The sequence below is a fragment of the Leptodactylus fuscus genome, chromosome 10 (assembly GCF_031893055.1).
Source record: "Leptodactylus fuscus isolate aLepFus1 chromosome 10, aLepFus1.hap2, whole genome shotgun sequence".
Taxonomy (NCBI): domain Eukaryota; kingdom Metazoa; phylum Chordata; class Amphibia; order Anura; family Leptodactylidae; genus Leptodactylus; species Leptodactylus fuscus.
In genome coordinates, this window is record NC_134274.1 from 56,741,895 (window position 1) to 56,759,533 (window position 17,639).

At 40.4% G+C, this 17,639-nt stretch overlaps 1 protein-coding gene across 1 annotated transcript; it reads left to right on the top strand.

Moving 5' to 3' along the window:
* The first annotated feature begins 10,913 nt into the window (after positions 1–10,913).
* Positions 10,914–15,260, top strand: NODAL (nodal growth differentiation factor). The gene is made up of 3 exons (XM_075288146.1): positions 10,914–11,016; positions 11,246–12,027; positions 15,108–15,260. The coding sequence occupies exons 1-3, from the start codon at positions 10,914–10,916 to the stop codon at positions 15,258–15,260; spliced, it is 1,038 nt and encodes a 345-aa protein (XP_075144247.1).
* Positions 15,261–17,639: the final 2,379 nt, after the last annotated feature.

Consider the following 17,639-nt stretch of genomic DNA (forward strand, 5'->3'; position numbering starts at 1 on the left):
AATCTAAGCCCTAGCTAGCTGGACGGAAACCTCCGTCCTCGGTGAATTGCAAGCTCAGAATGACGCGAAGCTGGGCGTCGCTGTTCTTTTAAATTAGAGGTCACATGTTTTCGGCAGCCAATGGGTTTTGCCTACTTTTTTCAACGTCACCGGTGTCGTAGTTCTTGTCCCACCTACCCAGCGCTGTTATTGGAGCAAAAAAGGCGCCAGGGAAGGTGGGAGGGGAATCGAGTAATGGCGCACTTTACCACGCGGTGTTCGATTCGATTCGAACATGCCGAACAGCCTAATATCCGATCGAACATGAGTTCGATAGAACACTGTTCGCTCATCTCTACAGATAAGGCTTATTTGACCACCAACCTCTCCATAAACTTACACACTCATCTCAGCCAAGCATGCATACGTGTATTTCAATAGGAGTGGGACACAAGTTATTCTCCAACGCAAGGATAGGTTGGACAGTTGTTAGGTTCACATATATATATATGAGCGGCCTTTAAAAGTTACATGTAAATTTACACATAAACATTTTAGCTACAGTTTTTTTTATTTTTGGCAACTTTCTAATCTGGTTACCAATAAATCTATTGTAACAGCATGTAGTGATTGGGAGAGAATTCCCATCATTCCTGATTGTATATTAGCACATTCAGATCTTCATCCCTCTGAATATCAAAACTGACTTAAGTAAACTCAGCCATGGTCATATAGTTTGTCTAAATCCTTATTGAACCCAGCTGCACATGACCAAGTTGTGCAGATCATCTGGGCCCCCAAAAATACAAAATTGTTGAGTCAAATTAGTAGCCCTGACTGTGTTTCTGAGGTTCACCATAAAGGGGTTATTAATTTTTTTTTAATATTGAGGGCCTCTCCTTAGATTTGCGAGGGTCTGACACCCGAGACACTGCATTCCAGCTGTTCTAGGTCAGTGCAGCTCCCAATAATGTTTATGAGGTTGGAGCCTCATGGGCCAGAAACATCGTGATTTACAGTAAAAGCAAAGTGGATGGGATTCTAGCAAATCCCATGCCCACTTTGCGGTAAAAACTGCCTTGCAGACATGCTGCGATTTCAAAGGCCGGCATGATTTTGGAAATCGCAGCATGTCCATTATATCTACCGAAATGCCGGTGTTTTCCGTATAGATATAATTGCAACAGAAAGTCAGTGGAGGAAAACTCAGCGAACTCTCTGTTTAAAGCGCTGCAGGAAGAAGCGCGATGTGTTCCCGCCACGGTTTTTCCCGCAGCGCTTTATTGCTGCGGGATGTCCTGTGGGGCCTTAACCTAAGTAAGGAACTATAGTACTCATTAGCCATACAAAGAGTAGCTGTGGCTTTTAAGTAGCTGTCAGACCATAGCAAATCTAATATTCATGACTATCAATAGGCCATCAGTATTATAAAGTGAATAATCCCTTTAACCTAATAGACAAATAAGAAACCAATAGTCACATTTCACATCATGTTCTGGTTGAACACTTAGTATATGATAATTAGAGATGAGCGAGTAGTGTTCGATCGAGTAGGTGTTCGATCGAGTACTACGGTATTCGAAATACTCGTACTCAATCGAACACTACTAGCTGTTCGAAGTTTAAGGTTCGATGCAGAACCAGCGTTGATTGGCAGAATGCTATACATTCTGCCAATCAACGCTGGTTCTTCTCTTACCTTTAGAAGTCTTCTCCGTGCAGCGTCCCCGCGGCGTCTTCCAGCTGGAATTCACTCTGCCTAGGCTTCCGGCCTAGGCAGAGCCAACTGCGCATGTCGCATGCGCAGTCGACTCTGCTCAGGCGTTGGGCCGGTCAGAGCCGACCGCGCATGCGCAGTCGGCTCTGCCTAGGCCCCGATGCCTAGGCAGAGTGAATTCCAGCACCGCAGGGGCGCTGCGCCGGGAGAAGACTTCAAGGAGAATCCAGCCCGAACGTCACTAGTGGACTTGGTAAGTATAATGTTATCGAATTTTGCGTACCCCTGAAACGAGCATTTCCCCCCATAGACTATAATGGGGTTCGAAATCCGTTCGAACAGTCGAACAGTGTGCGGCTGTTTGAATCGGATTTCGAACCTCGGACATTTTAGTGTTCGCTCATCTCTAATGATAATAAGTTGTTTTTATTATTATAATTATGAATCAAACCTCAATATGGAGGTATGGGTCAGTTTTCCACATTTTTTGCAAAAATTCATTGGACAGTGAGGCAAATTTATTAAGACTGATGTATCATATGACAGTGTTAATAAATGGCTCAACTGGTTCAGAGACTGAGACTTATGAAGGGGCTGTGTCAGAGGTCTGGGCGCCAAAATGGAAAATCTATGCCAGGTAGGACCTGGCATAGATTTCTATATTAACACACACCAGGAAGTTGGCATGAGTTTGAGGCTAAGGCCCCATGTAAAAAAACAGTGTGGGAAAAAACGCAACAGCAACGCATTGCCATTTTTCCCGCGGCCCTTTTCTTAGGAAGTCCGCAGAGGTTTCCTGGGCAGACTTTCTGCTTATATTATGCCTATAGGGAAACCACAGGCATTTCCATAGGTATAATTGATGTGCTGCAATTTCCACAGTGGTTTTGGAAATTGCAGTGCGCCCGCTGCACATATTTTCCCACAGTGTGGGAATGGGATTCGCTAAAATCCCAGCCACTGTATAGTGACTTCTTGCATTGCATTTCTGCCACGGCTACACTGTGGCATTTACACCATGTGGGGCCCCAGCCTTAGTGAATCATCCCAGAACGTGGTGGGTTTCGTGCAGATTAAAGCTTGAGGTGCACGTTTAGTATAGGAAGGGCCTTACGCCAAACATGCGCCTCAATAACATCTCTCTATGTCAAAAACTGGCGTAGAGGGAATGATAAATTGCCCCAATGTCCAATTTTATTATAATATTATTGTGCTGTTTTTCCATTTATAAGGACAGAGGTTGTACCTTTACACATTGTCTCTATATCCTTCCCTTATATCACCCATCCCACTGTACCACTTGATCAGTAAAATCTATTGTACTTGTTTTTGTATTTTTTTTTGTGTGTAAACCATCTTGAAATGTAAAGGATGGTAGAATTAATGGTGCTCTAAAGATAAATAATAATAATATTATAATAAAAAAAAAGTAAAAATAAATAAATAATAATAATAATGTTCAGACACAGTTTTGTCATGAGATACCATGTACACATCCTATTTAACTGTTTTAGGCATCTCTTAAAACACAAAGAGATGAAGGTGTTACTTTTTCCTTCATTTCCATTAGGCTTAGCCAGAATGACTGCTTAATTGACCTGTGAATATGCATTAGCCATTCATGTGAGCCCAATAAAAAGCCAGGGCACACTGTATTCTGTCTGAGAGCACATCACAGGCATAGAGGGTAACAATGGTTGCTGCTACCCATTATATTCTATTACTGCTCATACCTGGAACTATTTGTGCAAAAAATTACTTTAGACCACATTCGGGTGCCCTACAAGAACATGCCAACAGCACTCACAGAGCCGGTAGCAGTTCAACACATCGACCCATGAACATGTTCATGCTCAAACTTTACAAAAATTTTCATCTCCTGGAATCCAGACATGGCACAGATCTAACACCAGCGATGCTACACGGCTTTCCATCTGCTCCACAAGCTGATATTATCAGGAGCCTTGCCGCTAAAAGTAAGTATGACCTCTGCGTTTGTTAAGAACCTACTTTACGTTTTTCTTAGATCACAATATGTGTTTTATGTTCTACTTTGTGTAACAGAATGGGTGGAAATGATTATATTCTTTCATGACTTGCCCAGACATTATAATGTTGGTATATTAGACATGCAAGTATTGAATATAATACATTGTCTGACCACCAATTGCTAATCATTGCATTAATACTTTAATATACATCTGAAGGACTTAAGGGAATGAGGATGTAGCAAAAGCATTACATATACATTATATTGATTGTTTTATTAGGTAATTTAGGCTTTTGTAGGATTTCTTCACGTCATTTTACATTACGTTACAGCTATACTGGATCCACTCTCAAATTCTGACAAACTCCATACATAGCATTATTTTTGACACCAAGTATAGCACAGCAGATGACACTCAGCTTCCAATGAATAAGATACATTTTGGATGCAATGGACAATTTTGATCATTTTGGTTGATTATTGTTCAGAAATTAAATCAAGATATCAAAAGTAGACTGTTGTCTGCCAAAAATGTATTATCTTATCTTTCTTCAACCAAAAATGCTAGCATGAGGCATGATTGGGCACATGTAGCCAATTATTTGCTACTTTCTGTAAATCTACTGTGATGTTGTTGTTATTATTGTTGTTGTTGTTATTATTATTATTATTATTATATCTTAGATATCTGCTCAGCTTTAGTGTGTGTCTATAAAATGGCAAGTTATTATATAAAGAATTTAAACTTCATTCAAATATGTTGGTGAAAATTTATAGGGGAAATCAACCCAAAAAGTTATAATTTCCTGAATTACAGAATTCCTCTGATAAAAGATTCTAAGCAAATGCCAATCCATAACCATAGCAATTTGCTTACTTCCTTTGGAGGTTGGTGTTGGTCCTAACCATGAGATTCCTTTGGTGTAATTTAATGCAATGTATCTACAAGATTTCTTAGCCTAAAGAGCAGTCTTCCTATATTATTAAAGGGATAATGCCACCAAACAAACTTATCCTCTAGCCATAGGATACAGGATAAATTGCTGATCTGTGAGGATCTAACCCCCCACCGAGTATTTTACTCCCAATATGAATGCGGCAATGAGATAAGGGTCTGAACTCTCTGATTGATGGAAACGCACACCTACTCTCATTCACTTTATTGGGAGTGCCAGAAATAGCCAAGTGTTATACTTTGGCTATCTGAAAGCTTCCATTGAAGTAAATGAGAAGGAGGGGTGTTGGCGTCCACTAGGGGTTTGTTAGCCTTCACAGTGGCCACATTAACAACGAGGGTATTACACACACTCGTTGGCAGGATCAGTAGGGGTCTAAGAAGTCAGACTTCCACCTATCAACAATTATCCTTTAGCCAATGGATAGAGGATAAATATGTTTGGTGTCAATGCTCCTGTTAGAGGTATGAACAATCCACAAAAATAGTATGAATACACAAAAATATACTATAGACAAACTCCAATACATACATATAGGGATTTCTAGGCATTCACCAAGAATCTGCCATTTGCAATATCTTCTTTTGTATTTAAATATCAATATATTAGGGATTTACCCTTCAGTCAGGGAGTGATATTCAATAGTGAGCAATATGCAGGTCACCAAAACATGTCACAACTGGAAATTGCTTATCTGGGCCAGCAAATAACACAGGTTCGTACTTTGAAGAAACCTATTTATTAGAAGTTTACAGGTGTGTGAGATATCAGAGGTGATAATGGCAGTATTGGCAACGTGTGATATCAGAGCCATGTGGTACTGCTACTGTGTGTGCACATAATAATACATACAGACTTAGACATATAACTCATTACAATGCTCTGGGTTTCTAATAAACACCATATATTTAGGAGAATGTACCGTCTCCTATTTGAATCCTTAACAGAGTAGTACCTTACAAAAGTAGCTTAGTTTACAAAAAAAATCTATAGGTTGTATATATTCCTCTTTTACTTTGGTGTTTTGAAACCAGTCCAGTATATATGTCTAAACTAGACACACTTTAGTGAAGTCGTAACTCAGAGAACTAATACACATCCTATTCGTGGACATGTCTGAATGAGGTCTCCTCAGAAGACTTCTGCCAGGCTTCAGCCCTTCAGGAGTTCTCACCAGTATTGTTCTCTTACAGACTTGAGAGGCATGGGCCAGACAAATCTATAGAAATCCTACAAGATCTACACTACCAATACACATCTGGGTGCATTAGTCTGAGCTAGGACATGATTACATTAACTCAACAACAGTCCTTCCTGCATTGCAATTGTTCTGAGGCTCCTATTTGTTTACTCATTATTTATCTCTAGCACCAACCTATTCCACAGCACTTCAGGTGGAATTTATTTAGATTAGTGTTCTGTATGCCAGTCTTAATCAAATTCCTGGCTTGCACAATATGCATCTGAATTATTAAGAAGCACCGGTCTTATTTGAGTGCTCTCCCGTGGTTCAAAATTGAAAACTGCTTCAGACAAGAACTGTCTGTATTTCAAATATAACTCAGGACAGCATTCCAGCCTGAGTTATAGTACATTTCTCTGCCCAATGCATCCCCACACCAGTCCACCTTGGTCTCTGCACCGTTTTGTAAAAAAAAAAGAGGTGACCAGGGCGCAGGAGAAACACTGTGGTATAACACACAATCTAAATTCTCTATTAGTATATCTTTAAAATTAATATGTTGTGTTTATTTCCTACTTTAATCTTCATAACCTTTAACCTGAACATGCAAAGCTGAGTGGACATATTATGGGTATCTGGCTATCTTCCATAAAATACCTAGTGGCTGCTGTACAGGCGCTTATCCCCAACACCCGCACGGATAGTAGTTTTTGTGAAAATAGATATGAGCACCTTACAACCATGCAGTTACCATAGAGAAAGAAGCCGCAACTAAGTGATGTCTAGCCCATTTACTCCCTTTGTACAAATAATTTTAAAAAATGATCCTACTATCCAGAGTGATAAAACCTGCAGGGTCTATTTTGATCTTTGGTATGGGATCCTCTCTCTTCCATCATGTCACTGCTATAGGTAACATATCATGTTAGATCTTGTTTAACCCAGGTTCATATTTTGCTGTGAAGGCAGACATTACCTTAATAGTATTTTATAAAGCTGTGCAAAGGAAGGGAGGCCTAGAAGCCACTTTGTCCTGGCTAGGGAATTTAGGCACAGTATGAGGTTACATGGACAGCAAAATGTGCATGTGCCGAGTCTGTGGATGATATCCGTGTACCACCCATGCCTCTGCTGACACATTGATTTTCTTCAGTGAACCCAGACCGCAAAAAAGATAGGCATACAAGCTGCCCTGAGTTTTGTCCTGGGCACACAGCCCCATATATGGACCTGTGATAATACACGGGCATGAGTTTGGAGCCAAAGAATATAATGGGTCAGTCTAGCACACTGACAGAGAACACGTTCTGGTGCATAGAGCCTAAGGACTAGAAAAGCCTAGCTATAATTCTGGATATGCATTAAATACAAATAGCTGAGACATAGGCATTAACTGAAAATAATAGAATTTAGCCATCCACCTATAGTGCTATTTATGTGTTACAGTAGCTGATCTGCATGTACATTTACAGTGTCTACATCTATTATGTTTTCTGAAAGGATTAGAGAAGTGACAACCACTTTGTATGTTGCCACTATAACAATTGCAAAGACAAAAGTGTGAAAACAAACTCAAGAAGCATAAATTTACATATGGTCTACATCAAATTAACAAAATCTAATCCTTCAACAACTAATACAAATGAGGCTCACAGGGGAAGGTGAAATGCAACAGGAGGTTAAAGTTGGTTGATGTAACAGGAACAGACACAGGGTAAATGTTTTGTTATGATATGTAAATACCCTACACATAGAGTACTTGAATCTTTATTAAAATACAAGAATTACCAGAATAAAATTTGTCAGACTACTTGTAGCTAATGAGTTACTTGGGAGATGTATATGTGCTTATAAATGGGTTATCCCACAAAGCGAAAACCAGAAGACTTTTCTCCCTCTGCTAAATGTGGGCATGACTAGTGGTGGATGGCATTCCCTTTCATTTATATGGGAGTGTCGGCATAAAGCAGAGTGTACTCCAGCACTTCACTTCGTAGTATAACCTTTTTAGGCTAAGGTCCCACATTGTGGAAACACAACATTTTTGATGCAGATTTCTGGCCAAAGGCAGGAATGGATTGAGCAGAACAGAAAGTATAAGTAGAGCTGGTTTTAGATATAGTGTGGGCAAAATTAAAATCGGGGCCCCTGATGCTGACATACTAACAACACCGTCATAGTCTGTCACCTCACTAGTTACTGCTGCACTTTCAGCAGCACTGATATAGTCTTAAAATATCAGGAGAGGGGCAACACGGTGGCTCGGTGGTTAGCACTGCAGCCTTGCAGCGCTGGAGTCCTGGGTTTGAAACCTACCAAGGACAAAACATTTGCAAGGAGTTTGTATGTTCTCCCTATGTTCGTGTGGATTTCCTCCTATACTCCAAAGACATACTGATAGGAAACAATGTACATTGTGAGCCCTTTATAGGACTCGCAATCTAGATTTTAATAAAGAAAAGAAGGGGGAAAAAAAACATCAGGAGAATACAAAATTTTTTCAAAACATATATATATAAAGAAACCACCATACTTGAGAATTATTATCACTATACATCGTGATGCAAAGACAATAGCCGTGCACTACATAATATTTGTATCCTAATAAACATCAGATCAATTAAAAAGGTATTCCGGTCCCAAATTTAATTTTTATACCGATAACCTGCACACAGGCCCCTTTATTAATAATAATCCCCCAATAACTTTATTAATAGTTCCTCCTTCTAAATATATATAGGGAGAGCTATTTATAAGGAATAACTATTAATAATAATGCTGGGGGAGTGATTATTAATAAGCAGTGGGGAGGATAGTCCCCCCCCAGCATTATTATTAATAGTTATTCCTTATAAACAGCTCATCCCTTATTATTAATGGTTCCCATAGATTTATGAATAAGTTATTCTTTAGAAATAAATATATATTAGGAGGGGGAGAAAGTATTATTAATTAGCTTTATTAAGAATAGATCCTTATAAATAGCCCCCTTTATAAATAATGTTTACGCTAAATATGTACCCCCCCCCCCCCATCAGTAATAGCACCCTCTTATTTCTTAGACAATAATAAAGCTTTTACTCAAAATGAGTCCCGATGCTGAATTCTCTCCCTGCTAGTGGCCTTCAGAGAAGGGTCCATTACAGGGGGTGCCACGTATTGACATCATCGCACCCCATCGTCTATTCAGTCAACTATGTCAGAGCAGGGACTTTACAGTTTCCTGCTCTTTCATTGATATCCACAGTATTGGTGTGTCTACAACACCAGTACTCTCATAAGTATGGCTCCCCCCAATCCGGATCCCCAAAGGTCTAGTGATGCTGATCCCAAGGCCCCTTTGGAGACGGGGGCTCTGGGCATTTGCCCAGTTTGTCCCCCTTAACGCAAGCCCTAAGTATAAGTACTTCCTATTTATTTCCCATTCCTTTTGTAGCCATTCTTGGCTTTGGCTCAAAACACCACAGCAAATCTGCAACAAAAAAGCTGTGTTTCCGCAATGTAGAGGCTGAAATATGTGTAGTATTGCAGTTCATCACCATTCAACTGAATTACTCCATAAAGATAAACAACGTTACAGAAATTAAAGTGGGATAAATCGTCTATGCCTTGCCCTGTGTATTTTATTGACCTTCAATGTTTCCCCTGTACATGTGGAGACTAGGTGAGCAGCCATGATCCTATATCAAGCAATTATCCTTTAGATAGAGTTATACTGAGCCAGGCCAACATTTTATCTCTCATGTCTGCACAATGTTGGTCATTAGCATTGAAACCTGCTGCTGATTATTAGTAGTATAGGCATTTTGGTGATCTGTGGGGATAACACATAGAATAAATGTAAAGATGACGTCTATACAGATACCTACAGCATGACACAATGTTATAAATTATATTAGGATGCTACATGTATTAAGAATATGGATATATACTTTTACATTAAAGGGAGTCTGTCAATAGTAAATCCTATTAATATCATAAAGGTGAAAGTTTGTGAGTTTGTGGGTTTGTGTGTTTGGATGTTTGGATGTTTGTTCCTCAATCACAGCCAAACGGCTGAATGGATTTTGGGGAAATTTCACACACACACACACACATATTTGCCAGGAAAAGGTAGTAGGCTACTTAAAATGTGGGCTTTCTCCGCTTGCGCAGTGCATTTAGTTCGCGGGCTGCTGCCTGTGTGTGTCCTAGCGAGGCCCCGGCGTCAGGTTGCTATGACGCCGGGCCGCATGCTGCTGCATAGAGAACACACACAGGCAGCAGCGCGCGAACTACATGGACTGGGCAAGAGAGAGCAGCGGCGAGGGAGCGTGGCCAAAATAAGTCCTAATACACTGGGGCCGATGTAGGAGGGGGACAGAAATGGGGGGGGGGAGGACATGAAGCTGGGGCAGAGATGGAAGGGACATGAAGCTGGGGGCAGAGATGGGGGGACATGAAGCTGGGGGGCAGCGATGGGGGGGACAAGAAACTGGGGGCAGAGATGGAGGGACAAGAAACTAGGGCCAGAGATGGGGAGACATGAAACTGGGAGCAGAGATGGGGGGAGGGCAGAAACTGGAGGCAGAGATGGAGGGACAAGAAACTAGGGCCAGACATGGGGGGACAAGAAAGTGGGGGCAAAGGTGGGGGGACAAGAAACTAGGGGCAGCAACGGGGGGGGACAAGAAACTGGGGGCGGCGATGGCTGGACAAGAAAATCGGGCCAGAGATGGGGGGACAAGAAACTGGGGCCAGAGATGACTGCAGGCACTGCAGAAACTGCAGGCACAAGAAACTGGGGCCAGAGATGGGGGAACAAGAAACTGGGGGCAGAGATGGGGGTACAAAAACCTGGGGGCACAGATGGGGGGACAAGAAACTGGCGGCAGAAATGGGGGGACACAAAACTAGGGGGAAGAGATGGGGGGACAAGAAACTGGGGGAAGAGATGGGGGGACAAGAAACTGGCAGCAGAGATGGGGGGACAACACATATAAGCGGTTCATCGCCACCGCCAACCCGCAGACGAAGTCGCAGGTAACTGCTAGTTGGTTATAAACCTAATATCAGTACCTTGTAGAGTTGATTCTGCAGTTTCCAAATATGCCTCTGTTATTCAGCTGTGAAGCTCCATTTTCATGTTTAATTTATATGCAAATCAGGAAAAGTGCAAGACTCATGAATCTAGAGCTGAGACCAAACCCAGGCAATCTAAGACCCGGCCCCAATGCACTTTTCTACTTCATTTAATCTACATAGGAATAAAATGGAGATTTACTTGAAAATGAAGTTCTAAAGCTTAATAACAGAGACATATTTGGACACTGTAGAATCAGCAGGTAGATGCAGGACTCCCTATAAGCAGTATTGTTATCCAAATGTTTTTAGTTCTTTTTTTCTGTTATCTTAATTTTATTTTATATTCTTTCACTTAGGCATTCACAAAATGGGAGAAAGGTGTGTTTTGGTGTTTGACTTTTCATCTCTCAGCCATGATGAGGAGCTTCAGTTTGCAGAAATCCAAATGAGATCATCAGTATTGGAAAAGTCTTTTGGAGATGGGACACAAGTCATGCTGGATATTTTTCATCAAAATTCAGCATGCGAAGAGTCTAATGAGTTATGCAAAAAACTTGTCTACTTGGGCGAATTTGAAAGTGCAATTCGGTCCAGAGCCTCAGAAAGGTTCGGTCCAGAGCCTTGGATAGTGGAAAATGTTACAGAAATGGTCTCCAAGTGGTTTGAAATTTCTAAAAAATCTGATGTTCCTCCCAAAAAAGAAAAGGAAAAATTTCCAGGGCTAGAGAGTGCCAAAAAAAGGTACAAAGAGCACATATCTGAAGACCAACAGGTGATGATGTTTGTATATTCCAATACTTCCAATAAGGAGAAGTCCTTGGTGACTGCTTCTCTTCTATTAGATGCCATACAGTCAAAATACCTTGCTACAATGCCCACCATAAAAAACATCACTATCCCTAGAAGACCTAGAAGAAGCTCAATGATTAAAGATCGCAAAATGGGTGTGGAGCAAGATCCACATGTTAACACTCCAAGCAATCTTTGCCGAAGAGTAGATTTCATTGTAGACTTCAAGATGATTGGTTGGGATGAATGGATCCTTCATCCAAAAAAGTTCAATGCCTATCGATGTGAAGGCAAGTGCCCAAGTCCAGTGAATGAGCGTGTCAGGCCAAACAATCATTCATACCTACAGGTAAGAAGTCCATTAGAGCTTGGTGTATATATAAAACATGGATGGCAATGCCGTAAATTAAATGACAAATAGTCAATCAGCCTAAGTCTTGATCTGTGACGCTGTCTGAGCTTCTGTGCATGGCAGGTAGATTGGTCATTTAACCTATAAATTGGACTATATGTGCTTTCAACACGAACTCAAAATGTAGATTTTGAACATGCTTGATGCTTCTCTTCCCCAATATTTGCCCTTACCACCAAAATTGGCAGTCACTTGACATAATGTTATGTGCTTGTCCACTCTTAGGACATGCTTGGACTGTGTTTGACAATTGTTCATGCACAATTCTTTTAATCAAGGTGCTGTCATAGACTCAAGTGTTGGGAAAGCAAATATTGCTGTCAGAAATGTCTCAAGGGTAAGAAGTTTTGGAGCTTGTCTAATTCTGCGCACTCTAAACCACTTAATCGAAGTAACTTTCATTTTGAACTTATCTGTACAGTTTGACTGACCTTCTTCAAACTTGCCGCATCCTTGGTCACTTGCTGTGAGGAAAAGTGAGATAATCTCAAATTCTTACACTCCTCAAGACAATCAGCAGGAAGTCCTGTACAATTAGCATATGGCAAGCTTCTTGTTTAATTAAAGAGATTAGTGGCATCCTTTAGTAAAGTTTACAAATGCTACCAGAATAGTAAATACTTTTTTGAAGAGTGAAATAAAACTAATAAAAATGTCTTATTTAGGTGCATGGTCACAGAGAATATACTATATATAAAATGTAAAATTTTCATGGAAATAGTAAATTATTTGTGAATGGTATTATGATATTATGATGGTAAGTAAGTAAGGGCTCGTTCACATCTGCGCCTGGGGTCTCCTCCGAAACTGGGCAGGAGACGGAAATCTGCCAGCATTTTTCAAACCCATTGAGATGAATGAGTTTGAAAAGTTTGCGGCCATGAGCACCGGTGAGCGTTTTGTGCTCACCACGGCGAAACCGTTTTTTTTAACCGGACACAGTGTCGGACATGCAGGACTTTGTGCCCTATTTAAAAAAAAAACAAAAAACAGTTTCGCTGCAGGGAGCTCAAAACGCTCACCGGCGCTCACTGCCATACCCGGTCTGACAGGTTTCCATCTTCTGCATGCAGAAGACGGAAACCTCAGAACGGAGACTTGACGCTGGTGTGAACCCAGCGACACTCATGCATATATATAACCCCGAAATGTAAAGCACCATGGAATTAATGGTGCTAAATAATAATAATAATAATAATAATAATAATAATAATCTTTATTCTCCAAAGCCATCTCTGGTCAAGCAGGATAAGAGTGATATATTGATAGTAATATAATAAAACAATACATGCATGGATCCAGTTAACTAGTTTGCAGGATAAGATTAAGGTTGGCTATATGGTGGACACAGTTGGGATACTATGGATTTAGACCTTAATCTCCAAGTCTGAGGTCACATGTTGTTTGAGCCAAAGCCAGGAGTAGATTTAGCAGAAGGGAGAAGTATAAGTGCTTTATCTAGATTTCCTGCCCTCTGATGCCTCTTTTTTCAGCAAAATCTGCATCAAAACACACAGATTTTCTGCAACTTGCAGCCTCAGTCTTAGGCCTGGTTCACATCTGCGTGCGGTAATCCATTTGGAGAGTCCACATGGGGACCCCTCCCCGAACGGACTACCAAATGCATTGACAATAATGGGGTCCATTTGCTTTCTGTGTGGTGTCCGCATGGAACATGTGAACAGAAAGGTACTTCATGATCTACTTTCCTGTCCGCATGACTCGTACGGAGGCCGCACGGAAAGCACACGGACTCCATTATAGTCTATGGGGTCCATGTGCTTTCACTGCACATCGCTTGTCAAAGCGTTCAGTAGTCCGTTCGGGGGGGTTCCCTTGCGGACTCCCCGAACGGATTACCGAATACAGATGTTAACCAGGCATTAGACTTCGAAAGAAAGTGAATGAATTTCCAGCTCTTATAGGCTGGATAGAATTGTTCAATTGCAGAGAATACTTACATTCAAGAGAGGATTATCAAATTTAATAAACATATTTTTGATGAATAGATATAGAGATAAAACTGTCTTGGTCAAGAGGAGTGGGTAATGGAGGCCACCTTGGGTCATAATCTGTTTTGAAGGCACCATGTTGTCCTAGAAGACTGACAAAGTGACACTGATATAGAGGCCACATGGAACTTAAAATAGTAGTCATAAACTACATATGTACATTGCTAAGCAAAAATGATTACATCATTATGAAAAGTGAGATTTTAATGAACATCTCAATGAACACAAGAACAATTTCCAAACTTTTGACAAGAATGAGTTTCATAGAACATTTCTTTAACCCATATCATGACAGTAAGGTTAATAATATAACTTAGATTACAACATTTTAGTTTTACTTAAATCAGTTGATGCAAAAACGAATACACTCACATAAAAAACTTACACATCTAGTATTTTGTATGACCTCCATGATTTTTAATGACAGCACCGAGCCCTCTAAGCATAGAATGAACAAGTTGGTGACATCTTTTTCCATTCCTCAAGAATGACTTCTTTTAGAGCCTGGATGCTGAATGGAGGGTGATGCTCAAATTGTCTCTTCAGAATTCACCTAGGTGTTCAATTTGGTTCAGACCAGGAGACTTGGCCACTGAATCACTTTTACCCTGACTTCTTCAGAAATTCAACAATTAAATGTGTGATTTGTTTATTCTGATGTTGGCAAAGTGCACAACAACCAAGGGCAAAGAGTGATGATAGAATCTACCCTTTCAATATAGAACAGTCCATTTGTAAATTCATGATACCATCAATATAATGCAGCCCTGCATAAGGACCATCATCACCACCATCTTTCACTGTAGACACCATGTATTTTTCATTTTTACTTCTCACCTTGGTCTCATCTCTCCAGATTAAATAGTCCCATTAGCCTTCATCTTTTTCAATATGTTAATTAGAATTTTGTAGTCTATAATTTAGCTTTGCTCCTAAGCCTTTCAAAGCTATTTATATGATCTACAGTGCTTAATGAATTCATGTATATATCTGTTTTTATTGCAGAGCTTGGTGAATTACTATAACAGTAAAAAAGCCCCAGAAGTATGCTGTGTTCCCACCAAGATGAGTAACCTCAGTATGGCTTTCTTGGAACAGGCAGATATGGATGTCCATGTCCATGAAGCTATGATAGTAGAAGAATGTGGATGCCGGTGAAGTAAAAAGAAGCACATATTTCTGCTTTGGCAGTATTGACCTAACAGGTCAGAAACATGGAAACTGTTGGATATATTGCTGTCACAGTTTATTAGGCTCAATCTTCTCAACATCTTGTACATAAACATATTGATCGGATCATTACAGGATGATAATAGAAGAGACTGTGTGGACAGGATGGTTATTGTTCCCTATAAATGTACATATATATATATATATATATATGTATAAATGTGTATATATTGACAGAGATATATCTTTAGATATATCATAATATATTTTTAAGTGATTTTATATGTACATTAAAAAAAGTTTAAAAGATGATTCGTAAATAGACTGAAAAAAAACTTTGTAAATTGAGAAATTCAAATAATATATTCCTTATTTCATTAAAGGGGTTTTCTGGTCCCCAGGTCAATTTTGATGTTGATGAACTATCCTGAGTATAACTCATCAGCATCAGAACGATGGGGGTCTGACACCTGGATCCTGCACCGATCAGCTGCATTGGACTGCCTCCAGCACCAGAAACTCTATAAGGGACATAGTTGGAAGCAGAAAGCACACTACAGGCTCTGTCTACATTTAAAGAGGACCTTTCATGTCCTCTGGCACATGTGGTGTAAGAAAGCTGACAGTGCACTGAATTCGGCTTTCCCGTTATGTGCCCCCAGTGACAGTACAGCACTATGGACTCTACTTCAGGAGGGACAGTCCTCACAGACTGTCAGAAACGCCCTTCTGACACTGCAGAGCTACGGTAACGGCACCGATAGCTCTTCACCGGGGATACAGACCGAGAAAGCCAGTAATGCGCCAAATTCAATGCACTGTTGGCTTTCTAGTGGTGTATTACACCACGTGTGCCCGAGGACATGAAAGGTCCCCTTTACGTACTCTGGCACAGCTGCTATGCAGGAAACTTAGCCTTCAGATTTCAGATCCATCCTCTGTATATTTTTCAGTACCCTCAGCATTTAACATTGAGGAATTCTACAGGGCATAAGCAATCTATGATTCATCTCTATAGAGGATGCGCAGCATTCTGGGACACTGACAGGAATTTGGGACTATCCCAAGACAAATTTAGACAGCCATGTGGGTTCCAGGTAATACAGACTCTGATGAATAAACTCACTATGATGCTGTGATTCCAACCAGACCATAGATTTACTGTCCCATACTCACATGATGCTGTGAGTACTTACCAATGGGCACTTGATGAGCAGTGGGTTGGAGAATCAAGAGCAAAAGAAAATGATTTTGTAAGCAGCATAACAGTGTTCTACAATGTGTACATAAATCAATATATAATAAACTGGTCACTAAAAACGAATCATTGTTTTTACTTCTAAGGTGTTTTGTTCCTGTATATTATATCATATATCCATAACAAGCCAAACGTTTATTTTACGTGCACCATGGGACAGCAGAAAGAAACTATACTAATGACTACTTCAGTATATTCTGCATTTCATCACATCATAACTATAATTTAGCTGTGACATTTCACAGAGTTCTCAGTACAGGCCCGGAACCAGAGTTTGAAAACAGAACTGAATATGCAATGATGAATGCTCTGGTTCTCCTTATCTAAACCCATTATGTAATACAGACCAGAAACAGAGTCGTCTCATTAGAAATCACAATAAAATGAGAAAATCATGTACAAGACAGATGCATGCTGTTTTACAACACAAACTAGGGATTTTATCATTAGAAAAAAACTTTTTTAAACTAAGGGTGCATGCACACTACGTAACGCCGGGCGTGTATGAGAGCCGTACACGCCGGCGTTACAGCAGGGCTGCCGAACACTTCCCATTCACTTCAATGGGAGCGCTCGTAAACGCCGCTGTTACGAGCGCTCCCATTGAAGTGAATGGGAAGTGTTCGGCAGTCTGCTGTAATGCCGGCGTGTACGGCTCTCATACACGCCCGGCGTTACTCAGTGTGCATGCACCCTAACAGCACATACTGATAGCCTTTAGAAAGGCTATTCATCCCTTACCTCTCCTTTGCAGGTCCACGCCACCATTTTAGAATTATTCAGAATTTCTTCTTTATGCTGTTTGGTTCCTATAAATTGTTTGCCTAAAGCTATGGAATTCTTTAAAAATAACTGGTACTCACCTTGCAAACCCCCGTCATTGACATGTCTCTAATTCTTAGATCTGCCACCGTTTCTCTGTATCCTGGTTCCAGCGATAATATTTCGACACATGTGGCCAATAAGTGGGTACCTCAGGGCATAAATGATTTTTTAGGGGCTACAGAATCCCTTTAGAATTAATTCTCCAAGATGCTGCTACAGGTACAATCTGTTTGTACTATCTATAAATATATGCTGTGTATACTGTATATACTGATCCTTACATG